The 17,616-nt window shown below is 43.0% G+C and overlaps 1 protein-coding gene across 1 annotated transcript; it reads right to left on the bottom strand.

Moving 5' to 3' along the window:
• Positions 1-2,722: 2,722 nt before the first annotated feature.
• On the bottom strand, positions 2,723-12,810 carry otud4 (OTU deubiquitinase 4). Its single transcript, XM_084003245.1, has 21 exons — positions 12,333-12,810; positions 11,910-11,993; positions 11,686-11,736; positions 11,552-11,598; positions 10,843-10,915; positions 10,527-10,608; positions 10,282-10,447; positions 9,764-9,809; positions 9,553-9,655; positions 9,040-9,104; positions 8,857-8,960; positions 8,673-8,767; positions 8,040-8,205; positions 7,839-7,962; positions 7,691-7,765; positions 6,924-7,518; positions 5,993-6,760; positions 5,804-5,844; positions 4,845-5,499; positions 4,588-4,667; positions 2,723-3,913 (listed from the first exon to the last, which is right to left on the bottom strand). The coding sequence occupies exons 1-21, from the start codon at positions 12,471-12,473 to the stop codon at positions 3,434-3,436; spliced, it is 4,041 nt and encodes a 1,346-aa protein (XP_083859371.1). The 5' UTR covers positions 12,474-12,810; the 3' UTR covers positions 2,723-3,433.
• Between the last annotated feature and the right edge of the window lie 4,806 nt (positions 12,811-17,616).

The following is a 17,616-nucleotide window of genomic DNA, read 5'->3' on the forward strand; positions in this document are numbered from 1 at the left end:
AGACACCTTTTTATTTAGTAGTGGACAAAGAGGAAACATGGGAGAGAGAGGGGGATATGCCATGCAGCAAAGGACCTCCAGCCGGGATTCAAACCAGTGTCTTCTGCATATGTGTGTACATGAGTATATGGCATGCACTCTAACCACTAGACCACCTAGTTAAAGCCATGCCTTTTCCGACTTATTTGTATTCACTACACTCAGACTTTGGTTGACACGCGATATACAAACATATGTTATGACTTTTACACCGTTCTTACAACATTTTATGAATTTTGTCGATTTTTCACTTTTTTTTCGACATGCTATAGTATGACTTTTTTTTCCCCCGAAAAATTTGACCATGGCTTATTATGCCTGTTTTGGACTCCCTACACTCAGACTTGGCGCGCGACAAGCGATACGAGCGATTTTTATGACTGTTTAATATTTTTAAATAATTTTTCATGAATTCATTTTGACTGACTTTTTCGTGAATTTTCGACAAAGTATGACTTTTTTTTTAGAAAAAAAATCACTAAGGCTTTTTTTTAAAGATTTTCTCTTGGCATAGACACCTTTTTATTTAGTAGTGGACAAAGAGGAAACATGGGAGAGAGAGGGGGACATGCCATGCAGCAAAGGACCTCCAGCCGGGATTCAAACCAGTGTCTTCTGCATATGTGTGTACATGGGCATATGGCATGCACTATAACCACTAGACCACCTGCAAGCCATGCCTTTTCCGACTTATTTGTACTCACTACACTCAGACTTTGGTTGACACGCGATATACAAGCATATGTTATGACTTTTACACCGTTTTTACAACATTTTATGAATTTTGTTGATTTTTCACTTTTTTTTCGACATGCTATAGTATGACTTTTTTTTCCCCGAAAAATTTGACCATGGCTTATTATGCCTGTTTTGGACTCCCTACACTCAGACTTGGCGCGCGACAAGCGATACGAGCGATTTTTATGACTGTTTAATATTTTTAAATTATTTTTCATTAATTCATTTTGACTGACTTTTTCGTGAATTTTCGACAAAGTATGACTTTTTTTTTAGAAAAAAAATCACTAAGGCTTTTTTTTTAAGATTTTCTCTTGGCATAGACACCTTTTTATTTAGTAGTGGACAAAGAGGAAACATGGGAGAGAGAGGGGGACATGCCATGCAGCAAAGGACCTCCAGCCGGGATTCAAACCAGTGTCTTCTGCATATGTGTGTACATGGGCATATGGCATGCACTATAACCACTAGACCACCTGCAAGCCATGCCTTTTCCGACTTATTTGTACTCACTACACTCAGACTTTGGTTGACACGCGATATACAAGCATATGTTATGACTTTTACACCGTTTTTACAACATTTTATGAATTTTGTCGATTTTTCACTTTTGTATGACTTTTTTTTTCCCCGAAAAATTTGACCATGGCTTATTATGCCTGTTTTGGACTCACTACACTCAGACTTGGCGCGACAAGCGATACGAGCGATTTTTATGACTGTTTAATATTTTTAAATAATTTTTCATGAATTCATTTTGACTGACTTTTTCGTGAATTTTCGACAAAGTATGACTTTTTTTTTAGGAAAAAAATCACTAAGGCTTTTTTTTCAAGATTTTCTCTTGGCATAGACACCTTTTTATTTAGTAGTGGACAAAGAGGAAACATGGGAGAGAGAGGGGGATATGCCATGCAGCAAAGGACCTCCAGCCGGGATTCAAACCAGTGTCTTCTGCATATGTGTGTACATGGGTATATGGCATGCACTCTAACCACTAGACCACCTGCAAGCCATGCCTTTTCCGACTTATTTGTATTCACTACACTCAGACTTTGGTTGACACGCGATATACAAGCATATGTTATGACTTTTACACCGTTTTTACAACATTTTATGAATTTTGTCGATTTTTCACTTTTTTTTCGACATGCTATAGTATGACTTTTTTTTCCCCCGAAAAATTTGACCATGGCTTATTATGCCTGTTTTGGACTCACTACACTCAGACTTGGCGCGACAAGCGATACAAGCGATTTTTATGACTTTAATATTTTTAAATAATTTTTCATGAATTTATTTTGACTGACTTTTTCGTGAATTTTCAGCAAAGCATGACTTTTTTTTTTAGAAAAAATCACTAAGGCTTTTTTTTTTAAAGATTTTCTCTTGGCATAGACACCTTTTTATTTAGTAGTGGACAGAGAGGAAACATGGGAGAGAGAGGGGGATATTCAGACAAAATATTCAGAAAATTCAGACTTGGCGCGACAAGTGATACGAGCGATTTTTATGACTTTTTAATATTTTTTTAGAATATTTCATACATTTTGACAGGTGCTGTTTCTTGTGAATATTCGACATATATACTATGACTTTTCTCCCCGAAAAATTTAAATTTGGCATTTTATGTTGGTTTTGGACTCCCTACACTCAGGCTATGCTTGACCCATGATAGGAAGGATTTTTGTGACTGATATTTTTTAACAATATTTTATCAATTTTGTCGGCTGCCTTTTCTGTGAATTTTCGACATACTATACTATAACTTTTTTCTCGACAAACTATACTATGACTTTTTTTTCATTTTTTTGACAAACTACCAACAAACTATACTATTAAAATAGTCGGTGCAGTATTTTGAAGAGTCAGAAGAGCACGAGGAACGCTGATGAAGACGAGGGGTACCAAAACAGGATCAAAGATTCATATTCAAACTTGAAAGATCATCTGAACCAAAGTTTTATTTATTCAATCGCATAGAAAAATCCAACACAGACAAGAACAGCCTTCAGTTCTGTACAGCAGTGTTTCTTAAACTCTGAAGGAAAAGAAATAAGACGTTGCAAACATAAGGCACTCGAGAGATTTTTTGAGTTGTTTGTGGTGAAGAAAAAAAAACCCGGTGAAGAAAAAAACAAGACAAATACACAAAAACAGCAGCAACAAGACACTAATAAAACTAAAACTGCGTCCTGAAGTCATCACTGTAGTGTTAAAGCAGCAACAGAACCTCTCAACCATATTCAAAATTTGATTTTATGATCATTAATTTAATTTCTGTTCCTTTAAATCATCTTTGCGTTTAGCTCACAGTGCCAACAAGAAAAAATGTCTAAAGCTTCATCGACATGCGAAGCATCATTGTGCTGCGTTCAAGGGATGCTAGAGAGTCCGAACATTGAGTTCTTATTTAAGAAAAAAAAAAAAATTGCGAAATATTGTTAGATGAGAATATGGATTCCATTTTTGTTCGGTGAGTGTGAAGCTATAGCCAGATAACTTTTAACGCCATTTTCTAAAGCTAAGCTAAGCTAAATGGCTGCTAGCCGTAGCTAAATGGCTGCTAGCCGTAGCGTCATATTTAGCATCCAGACATATTAGTGATGTCATAAATCCAACGCTCAGCAGGGGAGAAAAAAAACAACAAATAAAATCACATGTATCCTCTCTCCCGGCCCCTCCCCCTGTGGGAGGAGCTAAACTGGACATAGTTTAACTCCCCCGGCTCTCCTCCGTGTCTCCTCCTGTGGGCCCCCCTCCCCGTATCATGTCCTCCCCTTCCCCTCCCTCCTCTGGGGTTCCTCCTCGGCCCTCTGTGGTTCATGGTCGCTGGTTTGAATCCCGCCGCCTCCTCCCAGTCGTCCTCCGTGCTGCAGCCCACGGACAGGGCCTCGCCCATGGCGCCGGTGGGCAGGAAGCCCATGTGGCCAGGCTCCGCCCCCCCCAGCGGGACGTACGTGTTGGCGGGGTGAATCGGCTTCCGGTTACCGCGGTAACCGCGGGAGGATTTGTTGTCGGCCAGGACGGTCGTCTTGGAGATGATGTCGTACGGCAATGGAGAGCCAGGGGAGCTGCGGGGATTCATGGTTGCCATGGAGACGTCTTTGATGTCGGGGTTTGGAACCAGCGTGATCTGAGAGGAGGCAGAAAAACTTCATGTAGTACTATATATTACTGCATGTACTTTTGTTATACTACTACTACAAAGGTTACTGCATGTACTTTTATTATACTACTACTACAACGGCTACTATTCCTACTACTACAAAGGTTACTGCATGTACTTTTATTATAATACTACTACTACTACAACGGTTACTATTCCTACTACTACAAAGGTTACTGCATGTACTTTTATTATACTAATACTTCTACAAAGGTAACTTCCTACTACAAATGTTACTGCATGTACTTTTATAATACTACTACAAAGGGTACTATTACAAATGTGACATGTACATGCAAGGTCACATTACAACAACAAATGTTACTACAGATACTTATACTACTACTCCAACTATATGTTTTACTACTACTACTCCAACTATATGTTTTACTAAGTGCAACGGCTATTACAAAGATTACTATTACTTCAGGTAATTTTATACTACTACTACAAATCTTACTACTACTTTTAAGTGCTACTTCTACAAAAAAGGTTATTACAACAAATGCTACTGCATGTACTTTTATAATACTTATATGTAGTAGCACTTCTAGTAGTAGTAACACTATGTTATATAAATGTTACTCCAGGTTCTTTGACACTACTGCTGTTGCCATGGCGATGAGTAGAGTGGTACATACTATGGGTCTGTTGTTGAGGGGCGGGTCCACCAGCAGGACGGCTCGGGTCAGACCGTCTCCCGGATCCTTCTTCAGGGCTGCTGGGAAAGAAAAACCTCATTAAACAGCTGTGCTGGAATACTGTGCTTCAGCTCCCCCTGCTGGCCACAAACACTCATTACCATCAACTCATGATTTCCAACAAACATGGAAAGATTTTTTGTGTTTTTATGTCACAACTTTATTTTTGATTCGTATGATAAAAACTGCTGACGTACCAAAACCAGGAACCACCACGGTCCTGTTGTTGTTAGCATTAGCCACGTTAGCGGAGGCGGGACTCTCCAGAAGAGCGGGGAGGCGGCTGGGCCCCTGGCAAGGCATGGAGTCCCCGTTGGCGGGCTGATGCTGCTCCATCAGGCCATGACTCACCTGGAGGTCGTCGGGGGGGGCGGATGAAGACTGGTATCCCATTGAGGAGGGGGGGTACTGAGAGTACAGCAGTTGACCCGGGCCTTGACCCGGGTGGAAGCCCTGAGACAAGGGAGGGGTAGCTCGATACGATGGACTCTGGTTGGGATACCCAACCGCGTAGCTGGGGTTTCTGGGAGCGGGCATCTGGTGGTGTTGCCAGGGCAACGAGGGGCAGGGCATCCTGTGCGGTTGAGGCTGGGGGGGCGGGTACTCGGCCTGGTTGAAGGTGGGCTCGCTGGGATGGGGGGGCTCGGCGGGGGGAGCTTGGTGGTCGTACTGAGGCGGCATGGGCGCCGAGGCGGGAGGGTACTGGGGATGTGGGTAAGCCTCCTGGTGCCTGGAGGGGGGGTAGTGGGGGGTCGGGGAGGGGGAGCGGGAGGGGAGCTTGGGGTGCATGGTGTGGGCCTGCTGGAGGGGGTAGAGGTAAATGTAGGGGGGGAACATGGGCATGGAGTAGGCCTGGAGAGACGAGAGCAGGCGTGAATGGAAAGAAACACTCCGATTTAGTGAAAAGACAAAGTTAGGGGACTGGTTGCTAGGCAACCAGCGAAGTGAGGAAGCTACTGATCCCCAGCCAAGATCACGCCATGATTATTCTGGACGAAATACTTGCAATTTATGATATTATCCCGATAATCAGAGGCAGGAATATAAACCATGATTAATGGAGTTCATGAGTTCTGATCTTGTGAATTTATTAACTGTAAAATGTCGTGTATTTATTTACAGGATCGTCATGGAGAAAAACCTGGACGTGTCTTACCTTGACGCCCAAGTTGAAGAAAAACCTCAACATGTTGAGATCTGCAGGAGGAAGGCAGATCAAAGTTGCCGTAAATAAGCAAAGACAGCATGAATGATCTTTAAATAGCAGACACATAATGAATTCATTCAGATCCAGATCCTGATCCTTCACAGATTTAGAAATAACTACTGATCGAGTCCAGCTCACCTGGCGGCAGGTCGTCCCCCGATTTGCTGGAGGAGTAGGGAGGAATGGGAGCCGGGTCACCCGTCTCCCCCTGGGGGAACCCGGGGTACAGGGGGTCCAGGTAGAGCTGGGACAGCTGCTGCAGAGGCTGGATGGACTGGTGGTGAGGGGGAGGGGCAGACTGTAGTTGGGGGTGATGAGAGGGGTGAGGAGACGGGTGAGGAGGGTGAGACGGCTGGGGGGGAGCGTGAACCGGAGACTCGGGGTAAGGCTGAGGGAGCAGGCCCTGGGATAGACTCTGGGTGTTGGAGGTCTGGGAGGCGGAGAGGGCGAGGGAGGGATGGGGGACTTGGGAGGGGTGAGGAGGGTGAGGAGGGTGGGCTGGCTGGACGTGAAGGTGAGGATGGGGGGCGGACGGCTGGGGGTGCACAGAGGCCAGACCTGAAGCCTGGGGAGGGTGGTAGTACGCTCCAGGAGCTGGGTGAGAGGGCGGGACCACCTCAGACTGGGACCGGGAGAGGTACTGGGTCTGAGGGAGGGGGGGCTGGATCCTGGACTGGGGCAGAGAGGCCGCCTCAGTGTGGGACTGAGGTTGGGGAAGGAAGGGCTGGGCTTCAGTGTGAACGTGGGGCATCGGGACCTGGGGGGTCTGGGTTTGGTTCTCACCGTGCGTTAAGGAGACCTGGGTTTGGGTCTGGGGCACTGAGATCTGGCTCTGGATTTGGGGCTGAGGGGGGGTCTGGTACAGGGGGGCCTGGATGGTCTGAGTGCCTCCGAGATTTGAAGAACCTGAAGAGAGACGACAGGAAACACCTTAACTTTTCTAATCACACTTAAGGCTTAATGGTATCCTTAACTGAGGGACTTTAATAGTTTCTATGACGACGACTAACGGTTGCTTGATAGACCATATATTTATTGTTGGAGAAATAAATGAAATACGTTTTCTTACTTTGTGCCGAAAGCGGTGGAGCCTCGTGGACGAGAGGGGAGGAGGAGGGGAAGGAGGGCGGACTGGGGGAGTGTGGGAGGGAGGAGGGAGGCGGGGAGCAACGGGGGAGGGAGGAGGGAGGGAGGAAGCCCTGTGCAGCGGTGGGAGAGGGAGCGATGGGAGCGATGAACGTGGGAGGAGGGAGCGACGAAGAAGGAGGAGGGGAGGCGGATGATTTAGTGGGCAGAGAGGAAGAGGAGGATGGGGGAGTAGCGGGGAGAGCGGGGGTGAGGAAGAGAGTGGCGGAGGGAGGAGGAGCGGCGGCAGCACCGCCTGTTGCGGGAGGTCTGGCGGGAGGAGCGGAAGCAGGAGGAGAAGGAGGTGGAGCGGCTGTTTTTGTTTTAGCGGGATCGCTTGAGAAAGAGTTGGCAGACGGAGCAGCAGGAAGGGAGGCGTTGGTGGGGTTAGGGGTCGCAGCAGGAGCAAGGGGAGGAGCAGCCGCAGGGGGAGCAGCAGCAGGAGCAGCAGGAGCAGCGGATGCCAGTGGCGGGGTGGAGGATTTGGGTCTTTCTCCACCAGAGGGAGACGGTGCTCCGACATCTTCAACTGGACTCTTCTGTAAAAACAGGGATCAAATGGCTGAGGTCGGAGGTCAAATAAACCCCCAAAACACAAAGAAGCACCCAGAGAAAATAATCAATAATGGAAAAACATTGAATGTAAAATACTATTTTTTACAACGGGAGGTATTTCTCAAGAGGTTTCTAATGGATGAAGGACAAACTCACCGTCTTGTTTCTCTGGGATCTCCTCTTGTCTCCTCCCTTCTTCCTCCCTCCGTCACTCGTCATCCCGGCCTGAGCCTGAGGAGAAAATATAGGTATTTATAAGAAGGCCACAGCGGTCGTTTAGACCCGGTATGAATGTGTCACTGACCCCGAGGGCGGGGAAGCTGTGCTCGTCTCTGAGCTGGATCTCCACCAGCGCCACGTTCATCTCCTCCACCTTCTTGGCCGAGCGCTGCGTGTCCGTCAGGCCGATGTCGGCCAAGCAGGACTTCCTGGAGAGGGACGAGACATTTAGTCGTCTTCCGTGGAGAAGAGGAGGGATGTCACCATCCGATACCACCACACTGACCTGCTGGCCTTCGCCCCGCCCGGCTCCTCTACGGGGGAAGACTGGGGCCACGAGTGCTGCTTCTGCACACGCCCGCTGAAGGCCGGGCCTGTTGCCAGGGCAACGGAGGGCGAGGATGCTGGGGCGGGTTTCCCCCGGCCTCGGCCTTTAGTCCTCTCCTCCCACTCTGAGAGGGGAAGGATTGTTAGTTTGACTGGAGGCTTGTGAATGTGTGTTCAGGTGACTTATAGATAAAACATATCGTAGCAGTCTGAGGGTCCCCCTAGAGGTCTACGATAGACCCTCATATTAGTCCAGACCAGACCAGACTATGTGGAGGAACCAGAGACTGTCTGCGGTCCAAACAACAAGGTCTCTGCTGTATTTATGTCTAGATGACCTTATTTGGAGTGTTGATGGAGCAGCTACAATGTTAGCGTAGCCTAGCACCATCAACCAGACTCCATTCAGAAAACCAGCGTTTTAACAGGTATTAGCTTGTCGTCTTGCAGACAGACCTAACAAAGCAGGACTTCTGACTTTTTACAAATTGTCATCGCTATGGAGTTATTTCTGCATCCTTTTAAGTGTGTGTGTGTGTGCGTGTGTGTGTGTGTGTGTGTGTGTGTGTGTGTGTGTGTGTGTGCGTGTCACCTCCATGCCCGTTGCTCAGCCTCTTGTCTCTGACCACGGTACTCCAGCTCTTCTCGTCACTCGTCGGAGGACGGAGACTCCACAGAGGGACCTGTCTGCACACACAGGGCAGTACATTTACACCAAGTCCTCCGCTGAGATATTTGTACTACGGTATGGAATACTACACTATGTGCCGGCTTACTTCCTGGTTCCCGTTTCTTCTAAATAAACGGTCACTGGGCCGTTGTTGGCGGAGAGCTCTCGGATGGTCGCGTTGTAGCTTCTTCCACTTCCCTCGACGCGAACCTGCCGGTGACGTGAAATATTAATATTTATTGTTATGTGTAATACATAACGTTAACCGAACAGTGAACTCATCACAGACCTGGCAGCGGTCTCCGACGGCGTACTGCATCCCGGCAGCGATGCAATAATCCATCTTCTGTTGTGCTGAGAGTAAAAAATATGTATATTTTACACTCTTCATCCTCTACACCCAATTATTCATTTATACACATTGTTATATACTGTATTTATGATACTATATAATATATGTGATATTACTTTATTTGACCGTATATTGTACTTTACATCCCATGTAGTATTATACTACATTATGCTCATATTATTATGGGATACGTTAATACAAACAAACACACATTTATATAATAGATGCTAGTAATAATAGTACATTTATATCAAATGAAATACATATAAACATTTATATAATTATTGCATAACGTAACGTATATATATTACACTACATTTCCGATACTATATTTGAATATTATGTGATATTAAATGACTGTATTTCACCATATATAGTACTTCATATCCCTCATTATGAAATACTAAATGATGTAATATAAATGATGTAACAGGCGGTTTGCTGCGTCACCTCTCTTGCTCTTGTGCCAGACGTCGAACTCGATGTTTCTGAACAGAGTCGGGTTCAGTGAACGTCTCACCCTCTCAGGCAGGTGTCGGCCTCGCCCGCGACCCTGAGACAGACAGACAGGCAGGCGGTCAGACAGACAGGTACTCCCCTAAACCTTCTCCAACAACAGAAGGCAGGTGAACATGAGTGTGGAGGAGTACTGATGCGTTACCCTGCCGCCCTGGTTGTTGGGTCTCGCCGTCGTTCCGTTTTCCACCCTGCAGCATAAAAACACACGTTTCATAGTTTCTAACGTACAAGTACTAAAAATACTCCCCCGACAAAGTAAAAGTCCTGCATTCAAAGTACTCATGAGGCGGTAAAAGGTTGATGTTTCTGGATTCATATGACTGCTGTATAAATGTGTACGTATACTAGTTTAACATGCAGATGCATGAGTAGTTTTACAAGTACAAGTACACGAGTATCGGAGCGGATATCGGATGTTGCATGGAAGTAACGGATATTAAAAATCGGTTAAAGCTATTGTCTAAAAAAATCCATCAGTCTATCAGCTGTAGGCCTGCATAGAAATTAACCAATGGGAGCCGTCGTACCCTCCATCCAATGCCCTCGTCCAATCGTGGAACACTGAGGGGAGGGCTTTGGTTGCCTTTTTTCAAATCCGTCTCAGAGGCTCGACTGATGTTCAGAACGTAGAAAAAGCTTTAAAGGGATGCGTTTTCCTACCAGAGCGCCTCGTCCGGCTCGCCGGCGTCGTCGTCGTCGCTGCTGACGCAGGCGTTCATGCTGTCGTCGCTCAGGAGGTCAGAAGGTCGGCCGGCGCGCTGGCACAGAGTCAGAGCGCTGCGGTCCTCCTTGAACACGCCGTCGTACAGCAGCTCGTACAGGATGGCTGGCAGCACAATCAGCGTTAGATTAAATATCAGACACGGATTCAGCAACGACGGCAACGTCTGATGTCAGACACTCACACTGGCAGAGGGCGGCGCCTTTAATGCGGCTGATGGGATAAACGCTGTCGTAGTGGTTCCCGTTCAGGAAACACAACTGCACCTGGGAGGGGAAATAACTCGCTTTGTTTGGCTGTTTGAATTATTATTATTCTCATTTACTACATTTTTAGAAATTTTCTCCAAAACTCAGCCTGACATTTTTAGAATCGCCTCTTTAAAATGTTGGCAGGAAATATTAAATAAAGAAAATTAAAATGCAGCTGAAGTAATTAACTAACTTGTGGTGGGAATGAAGAGAAAATAAAAGAATAAAAAGGTTACAGTCGGGTCTCACCTTGTCCTTGAAGTTGTTGTCTGTGATGTTGACGGCTGGTTTGCCGGGTTCCTGGAAGATCAGAAAATCTCTCCTAAAAAAAGAAAAGACACAAATACTTTGTTGAAAACATGAAGGAATAAAGACACAGATTCTTCACCCAACTTTTACTTTTAGTAAGTAGATGAATATCACAAATACGCCTCTCATGTTTTTAATATCTGCTCTTTTTATATTATTCCCTCATGTCTATAAATAGGGAGAAGAAATAAAAATCATAAAAAATGCTGCTAAACTGCATACATTTTGTTCTTTTTTTACATATTTTTTATAAGTTTATACCTTTGAGTTTTTAGTATAAATGTTCGTTGTTTTCCGTCGTATTTTCTATTTTAAGGTCACCGTCTAAAGGGAAACGTCAGTTTCTCCTGTGTGACGATAAAGATCTTGAAAAGTATCATCCAGCGTAATAAAACTTAATCAAGTTATCAGCCGGTATACATAAGCTGCACCCGATCAAAGACCTTTACAACACAGAAATATTAAAGCACCATGAGTCATCAGAGAGGTCGACTCATCCTGCTTCATTTGTTCTAAAAAAACCACTCATTATTTCCAAGAATGTGGCCGAGCTTCATAGCGAGGCTCCGGATTCATGTGGAAACCTGTCAAACGGCAGAAGGAAGTCACCGGATATTTTTAGGCGTGACGCCGCTGAGACGTCTCTTACTTGTACATGACAGCCAGCGCGTTGATCTCCACCTCTCCCACCCATTGCTGAAACGACAAGAGAGCCACAATGACGTCCCGTACTCGGCCGCCGGCAAACAAATGGGGAGCAGGAAATCACTTATGCGGCGTTACCTGCGGATCCTGAAGCTTGAACAGGTAATCCTCAAAGTCACCTTCAATAAACTGCAACACAGAACACACTTTTCATTTAAATTCAATATACTTCATAAAAATTAATAATACATAAATAAATGAATGTATAAATCTACTTTATTGACAGCAGGGGAGGTTTGAGGATTATTATTATTATTTATCAATCATCCTGATTATCTGATGTCAGTCAGCAGTGTACATACCGCTTCATAGCTCTCTCTGTTCTCCTTCAGGAACTCCACACACTTGGCCCGAACTTTAGTATGAAGGCTTTGGCAATGCAGCACCTAGATGGGGTCAAAGGTCAACAGTAATATACGTATATATATATATTTTCCACTTTAACGAGTTTTTACAACTTTACCGGCAACGCACGCAGAACTCAATTCAGAAAATATACAATTTCACGTATACTTAAGTGTAAAGTGTATAAATGTTAATTGTTTGCTTTTGAACCTCGACGACATCCTTGATAAGGATGTTACCTTTAATTCGGCTAACGTTGCCGCGGACTTGCTAGCATGCGTTAGCAAAACAAACGCGACCGAGCCCAGCTCTTTCACCTGCGGCGGCTCAGTGAAAGCTAACGTCAGTTGTCAACTAAAGCTACGTTGCGTCACTTTTACCTGCTCGGCGACAGCCCGGAACAAGCACGAGCCGTCTTTGGCGATCTTCTTCCGATGCAGACCGATGGCTCTGAGGTAGTCATCCATTAATTTCTCCGCGCCCCTCTCCTCGTTACTTTGCATGCTACCGCTGCCGTCCATGCTAGTAGCGGGGGGCGCTAGCCGACACAGCTAGCTGGGGCGAAATAACGCGTACCTGCGTGTTTGATTTGTTAGCGGCTAAATCTGTAGACGCCACCGGGGCAACAAGTTATCAACAACGGCGCCGAAGAGTGTTAAAAAGCTACATCCACGACCCGAGCAGTGTCGAGGACGGAACCGGGCAGCGTCTTGTTTCGTTTCCCAGGAAGCCCTGCTCATTCCGGAGAGGGTACTCCCCGCTGCCACAAAGTGAAACTACACTCAACTTTAGCTCACAGTTAGCAGGCAGGCTAACGACTAGCAACACGCCCCCTTCTTCTTCTACGGCGTCAAGGTAGACGGAGCGCGTCGAAGCGTTTCCTGTTGTTCCACAAAATAAGAGTCTAAACCAGTAGGTGGAAGAGGTATTTGGATATTTCACTAAAATAAATGTAACGATATGACTGTGTAATACAATTATACAGGCAAAAGTAATGTACTCAAAATCCTAAGTATGAGTAGATGTAATTAATTTCGACGTTCCACAAGATAATCCCATTGAAGAATACAAAGATATGAGCATTAAAAATACTTAAGGTTTCAAAAGACACACACACACAGCTGTATGAATAAATAAACGAACATATATCTACCTCAATATTGTGCTTGAGTATATTGTCTAAATGTAATTAGTTATATTCCACCACTGTGTATAACAGATTTATTTTGTCCATTTTTGTAAATCAATACCAGCATAAAATACAACTATGGTAGACTTTCAATATAGACTAGGCTTGATTATATATATGATTTTGTTGAATAGTTTTTTGAGTTTTTCAAAATAAAACACTCGGTATTTGCTATGCAACACTTTATTGGGGAACACCAGAACAAAGAATGTACTTTAAGAGCAACTTATATTGAATCAAACTAAAACTTTTTTTTCTTTTTTTACAGCGTGTTTGACATGTGACGTCATCACATGCGGAGAAAATCCCGCGAAATCCTGAGCTCCACGTGGTGGATCAGAGGGGGGAGAAAACACCGGGGAAAACGGCGCAGGACTCCGCCCACTGTGTGCTGCATCAAGCTGCACGACGTTACAGGGCGACCGGAAGTGGTCACGTCATGGGGGAAAAAACGAAAAAACAACTGAATTAAAAAAAAATATATATATATATATATATATAGAGAGAGAGAGAGAGAGAGAGAGAGAGAGATGTTTATGATTCAGCACATTGAGAACATGTTCACTGTATTTTGTCCAAATAAAAAAATAAGAGATATTTAAATGTTCCTGCTCCACCCCTTGATCCTGTCTAACCTCCCCCCCCCCCCCCCCCCCTCCCCCCCCTTTTCCTGTCTCACAGCACTTATTGATTTCCCGTCCCGCAGAGAGAGATCCGGTGTTGGCCAACACTAATGTTCTTCCTCTGTTCTTCACGTCGTGGTCCTCTGCTGCTCCTCCATTTCTTCATTTAATAAGAATTAGCATCCCGAAAATCGCAAAGGGTTATATAGGTCAACGTGCTAAATCTCCACCAGCGGGGGGCGCCAGATCTCCGGCTGTTTCATCTCTGTGTGGGATCAGACATTCATGTTCCCCAGAGGATGAGCCCTAATGACATTAGTGACCCTCTGACGTCGCATTTGTGCGCCACCATGAGGTCAACATCTACATGCTGGATCCTTCAGATATTCATGTTCCCCAGAGGATGGATCCTACCCTTTGACGTTTTCTCCACCACCATCATGAGGTTAATTTTTATGGTTTTGAGTGAAAAACAACGGGACTGATTCACATGAAATGCGTCTCAGACATTCATGTTCCCCAGAGGATGGACCGTAACATCTTAACAAGCCCAATAATTTGGTGTGTGACTGAATTCCTGCAAAAACTAAGAACACTCCCATCAGCCCGTAAACATATTGAACGCTCCACATTGCCATGGCAACCGGCAACCTGTCCCTTTCCGAGTGAAGAGCCCATCTCATCGCTCTTTTGTCCTTCGGGCCTTGACCTTTGACCTTTTCGACAAGCGAATAGAGAAAGTCATCATCATCTCCTCCTCCTCCCGTCTGTTTTTCCTTTTTAATCCTTTTGACCTCCTCTTCATCCTTCCCCTCACTTCCTCCTCTCGGCTTCTTTCTCCCTCTACCCCCCCCCCCCCCTCCCCCCCTCCCCCCTCCCCCTCCACCATTCACCCAAATCTAATAATGACCTTAATTGTGTGTGCATGTTTTTTTTTTCTTTCACGCTGACGAATCCTCCCCAGCTCGCCGCCGAAGGGAGACCTACAACATGCTCGGTAACCGTGGCAACCACGGAGGAGGGGACGGGACTCATGGCGGTTGACACTCATCCTCCCACTCGTTTGTCGAGTGTGGCGAGCGCGTGACCTTCATCCTTGAATTCTCCCTTAAAAAACGCCGCCTTGAACTCTCGGTTTCTGATGCTTTCATAGCGAATATACAACGTGATAGTATTAAATAGTAGTACCAGTGAGCAGCAGGATTACTCACTGCACCAGTAAGTGTAACATGATCTTCCCACACACTCCAGTACACGACGACAGCGACGGAGTCAGATGAAGTCAAACTTTATTGATCATTGCAGCAGCGAACAGTAACAGGATACATTCAAGGTGGGAGGATTTTTTATTTTTTAATGTTTTGTTATTATTTCATGCTACTTTGTGTTGAAATAAAACCTTCAAAACAAATATGGAGCAGAAATCAGCTCTGAGCACCGTGGATCGGAAAAAACCTTTCACAATAAAAGATGAGTCTTTATTTTTTAGTACTGCTGCTCTGAGGTTTAGGTTTGAAAGGCGTTGAAGTCACTTCCTGTCATTTTTATCATCAATAATTATATATTTTTAAACGAGTAAGATCATGGATCTCACAATAAGGAAAAAAACAGTGAAAAGATGTGATTTTATTAAACTTTTTATTTGTTATAATGTGCAAATTGGTTTTACAAAGCTGTTTGAATTATTCACCCTCTTAGCGTGACTTCAGTGAGCCAGCAAGGAAGCTGGATACTAACAATACAGTATATATATATATATATATATATATATATATATATATATATATATATATATATATAGTACTTGCAGTGTATCCATGTGTGTGTTGACTCACGGCTCTGATGTTGCCTTCACATTCAATGCGAAAGATGAGCTTCAGTTTTAAAGAAAACCAAAAAAACAACCATGTATGGAGTCAAGGAGAAAATAATCAACAAATTAATGTGCACAATTTACTAATTTCACACCGTCTTGGTGACCTTTTGGACCGTACCAATATGTTGAAACACTTTTAGATGTTGTTTTTTAAAAGATAAAAAGGAAATCAGGCACCTTTTTTATTTCATTATTGGTGAAATTGTTTAAACCGCTTTAATAAAGATTTAGTTGTGAATATATTAAGACTAGAATGGATAATAAAATGTATTTTCTCATAATTTCCCGTCACGAATGTGTATTTTTATATTACTGTTATTTTAATTTCATTTCTTTATTATGGAGCCATGCTCACATTCCTTTTTATACTGTGTTGAGTATGTCATATCTGTATTTGTGTGCTGTTTCTAAATAAAGATCTGAGAAATAATAATAATAATAATAATCCGGGACCTTCACGTACCGGGAAAAAAAAAACGGTAGAATATTAAGATCCTGAACTCAGCTCACTGCACCGTTATTGTTAATTATTTCATTCATTTAAACATGTCGATGATATAAATCTGTTTTAATATAGTGATTGTTGATAATATGTGGTGTGTATTTAAGTTTCATGCTATTAAAGAATTATACTTTTACTGCTTTTTCCACAAACTTTCTTTTTTTTACCAGAATGCAAACTGATGAAACATTAATAATTAATAATTAAATCAGTGAGTTAAAGGGATTTTATGTGATAATTGACGGATTTAATATCAATATTAAATCCAGAGTGTGAATTACTAAATTGAATGCACAAATGATTTATTTTTCTCCGTAATATCCTAGAATATACTAATATAATATGTATTTTAGACATTCGGGTTAACAGTGATCATGTGGTGGTGTTTGATGAAATAACGGTGAACTTTCTGCTTTAAAAAAAAACAACAACAAAAAAAAAACAGGTTAAATATTCTAGAATGACTTTTTTTTCCATCTCAGTAAAACTACATATAGTGCAACTTTAAATTAAGACATATTTAGACTCTTGGGAGCCCCATGTTGTTATGTGTAAACACAAATACATTATCAATATACAACACAAATATTAGAAATATCATCACCGTCCTCCAGAAACCCGAAGTTCAGAAATCCTCAAATGGATGGAATTCAAATAAAAAACAATTCAAATTATTATCAACAATTATTATCGATATGTCGGGAGGCAGACAATTAAACCGATCTTTTTTCTTTTTTTTTTAAGCAAAAAATCTGTTTTATATGATGTTAAATTGAATATTTTGGGGATTTTGATTGCTGGTGTAAAAAAAAACAATTAAAAAAAATAATCCATTTTATATTTTTCTAATAATGGAAATACTTCTTTAGTTCTGATTTCAAATAATTTTACTCAGATGAGAACTAAACCTCATGAAGCTGGATGGAGCTCAGACTACATTTATAAAAGGAATACTTTTGGCACAGATTTTGAGGAAAATTCTAATTTAAAATAAAGTATTTTCAAGAAAACAATTTCCAAGATGAAGTCGATAAAATATTCCAAGGGAAAAAGTTGTAATATTTTGAGGAAAAAGTCAAAATATTTTCAGAGAAAAAGTCGGAATATTTTGAGGAAAAAGTCGGAAAAAAAGACAAAAGAAAAATAACTTGTGAACAAAATTATAATATTTTAAGGACAAAATCAAAACGTCCGGAGAATAAAGTCACAGTGTTCCAACTAAATATTCACTCTACATAAATATTACAACTTTGTCTTAAAACTTGCAGTATTTCACTCCTTTAATTCAGCTTTTTAAGAATCACAGCTCGTCAAATATATTTATGATTCAGTGAAAAACAAATGAGTGAAAGGATATGATTATCATCTATATTTTGTAAATCATCAGTTTTAACGAGCTGAAAGCTTCGTGGACGGAAACGTCGCTCCTCAACTACGATCGACATTAACTGTACGGATGCTCATGCTCCCCAGA

This window comes from Eutrigla gurnardus (assembly GCF_963514095.1).
Source record: "Eutrigla gurnardus genome assembly, chromosome: 23".
In the NCBI taxonomy this organism is placed as follows: Eukaryota; Metazoa; Chordata; class Actinopteri; order Perciformes; family Triglidae; genus Eutrigla; species Eutrigla gurnardus.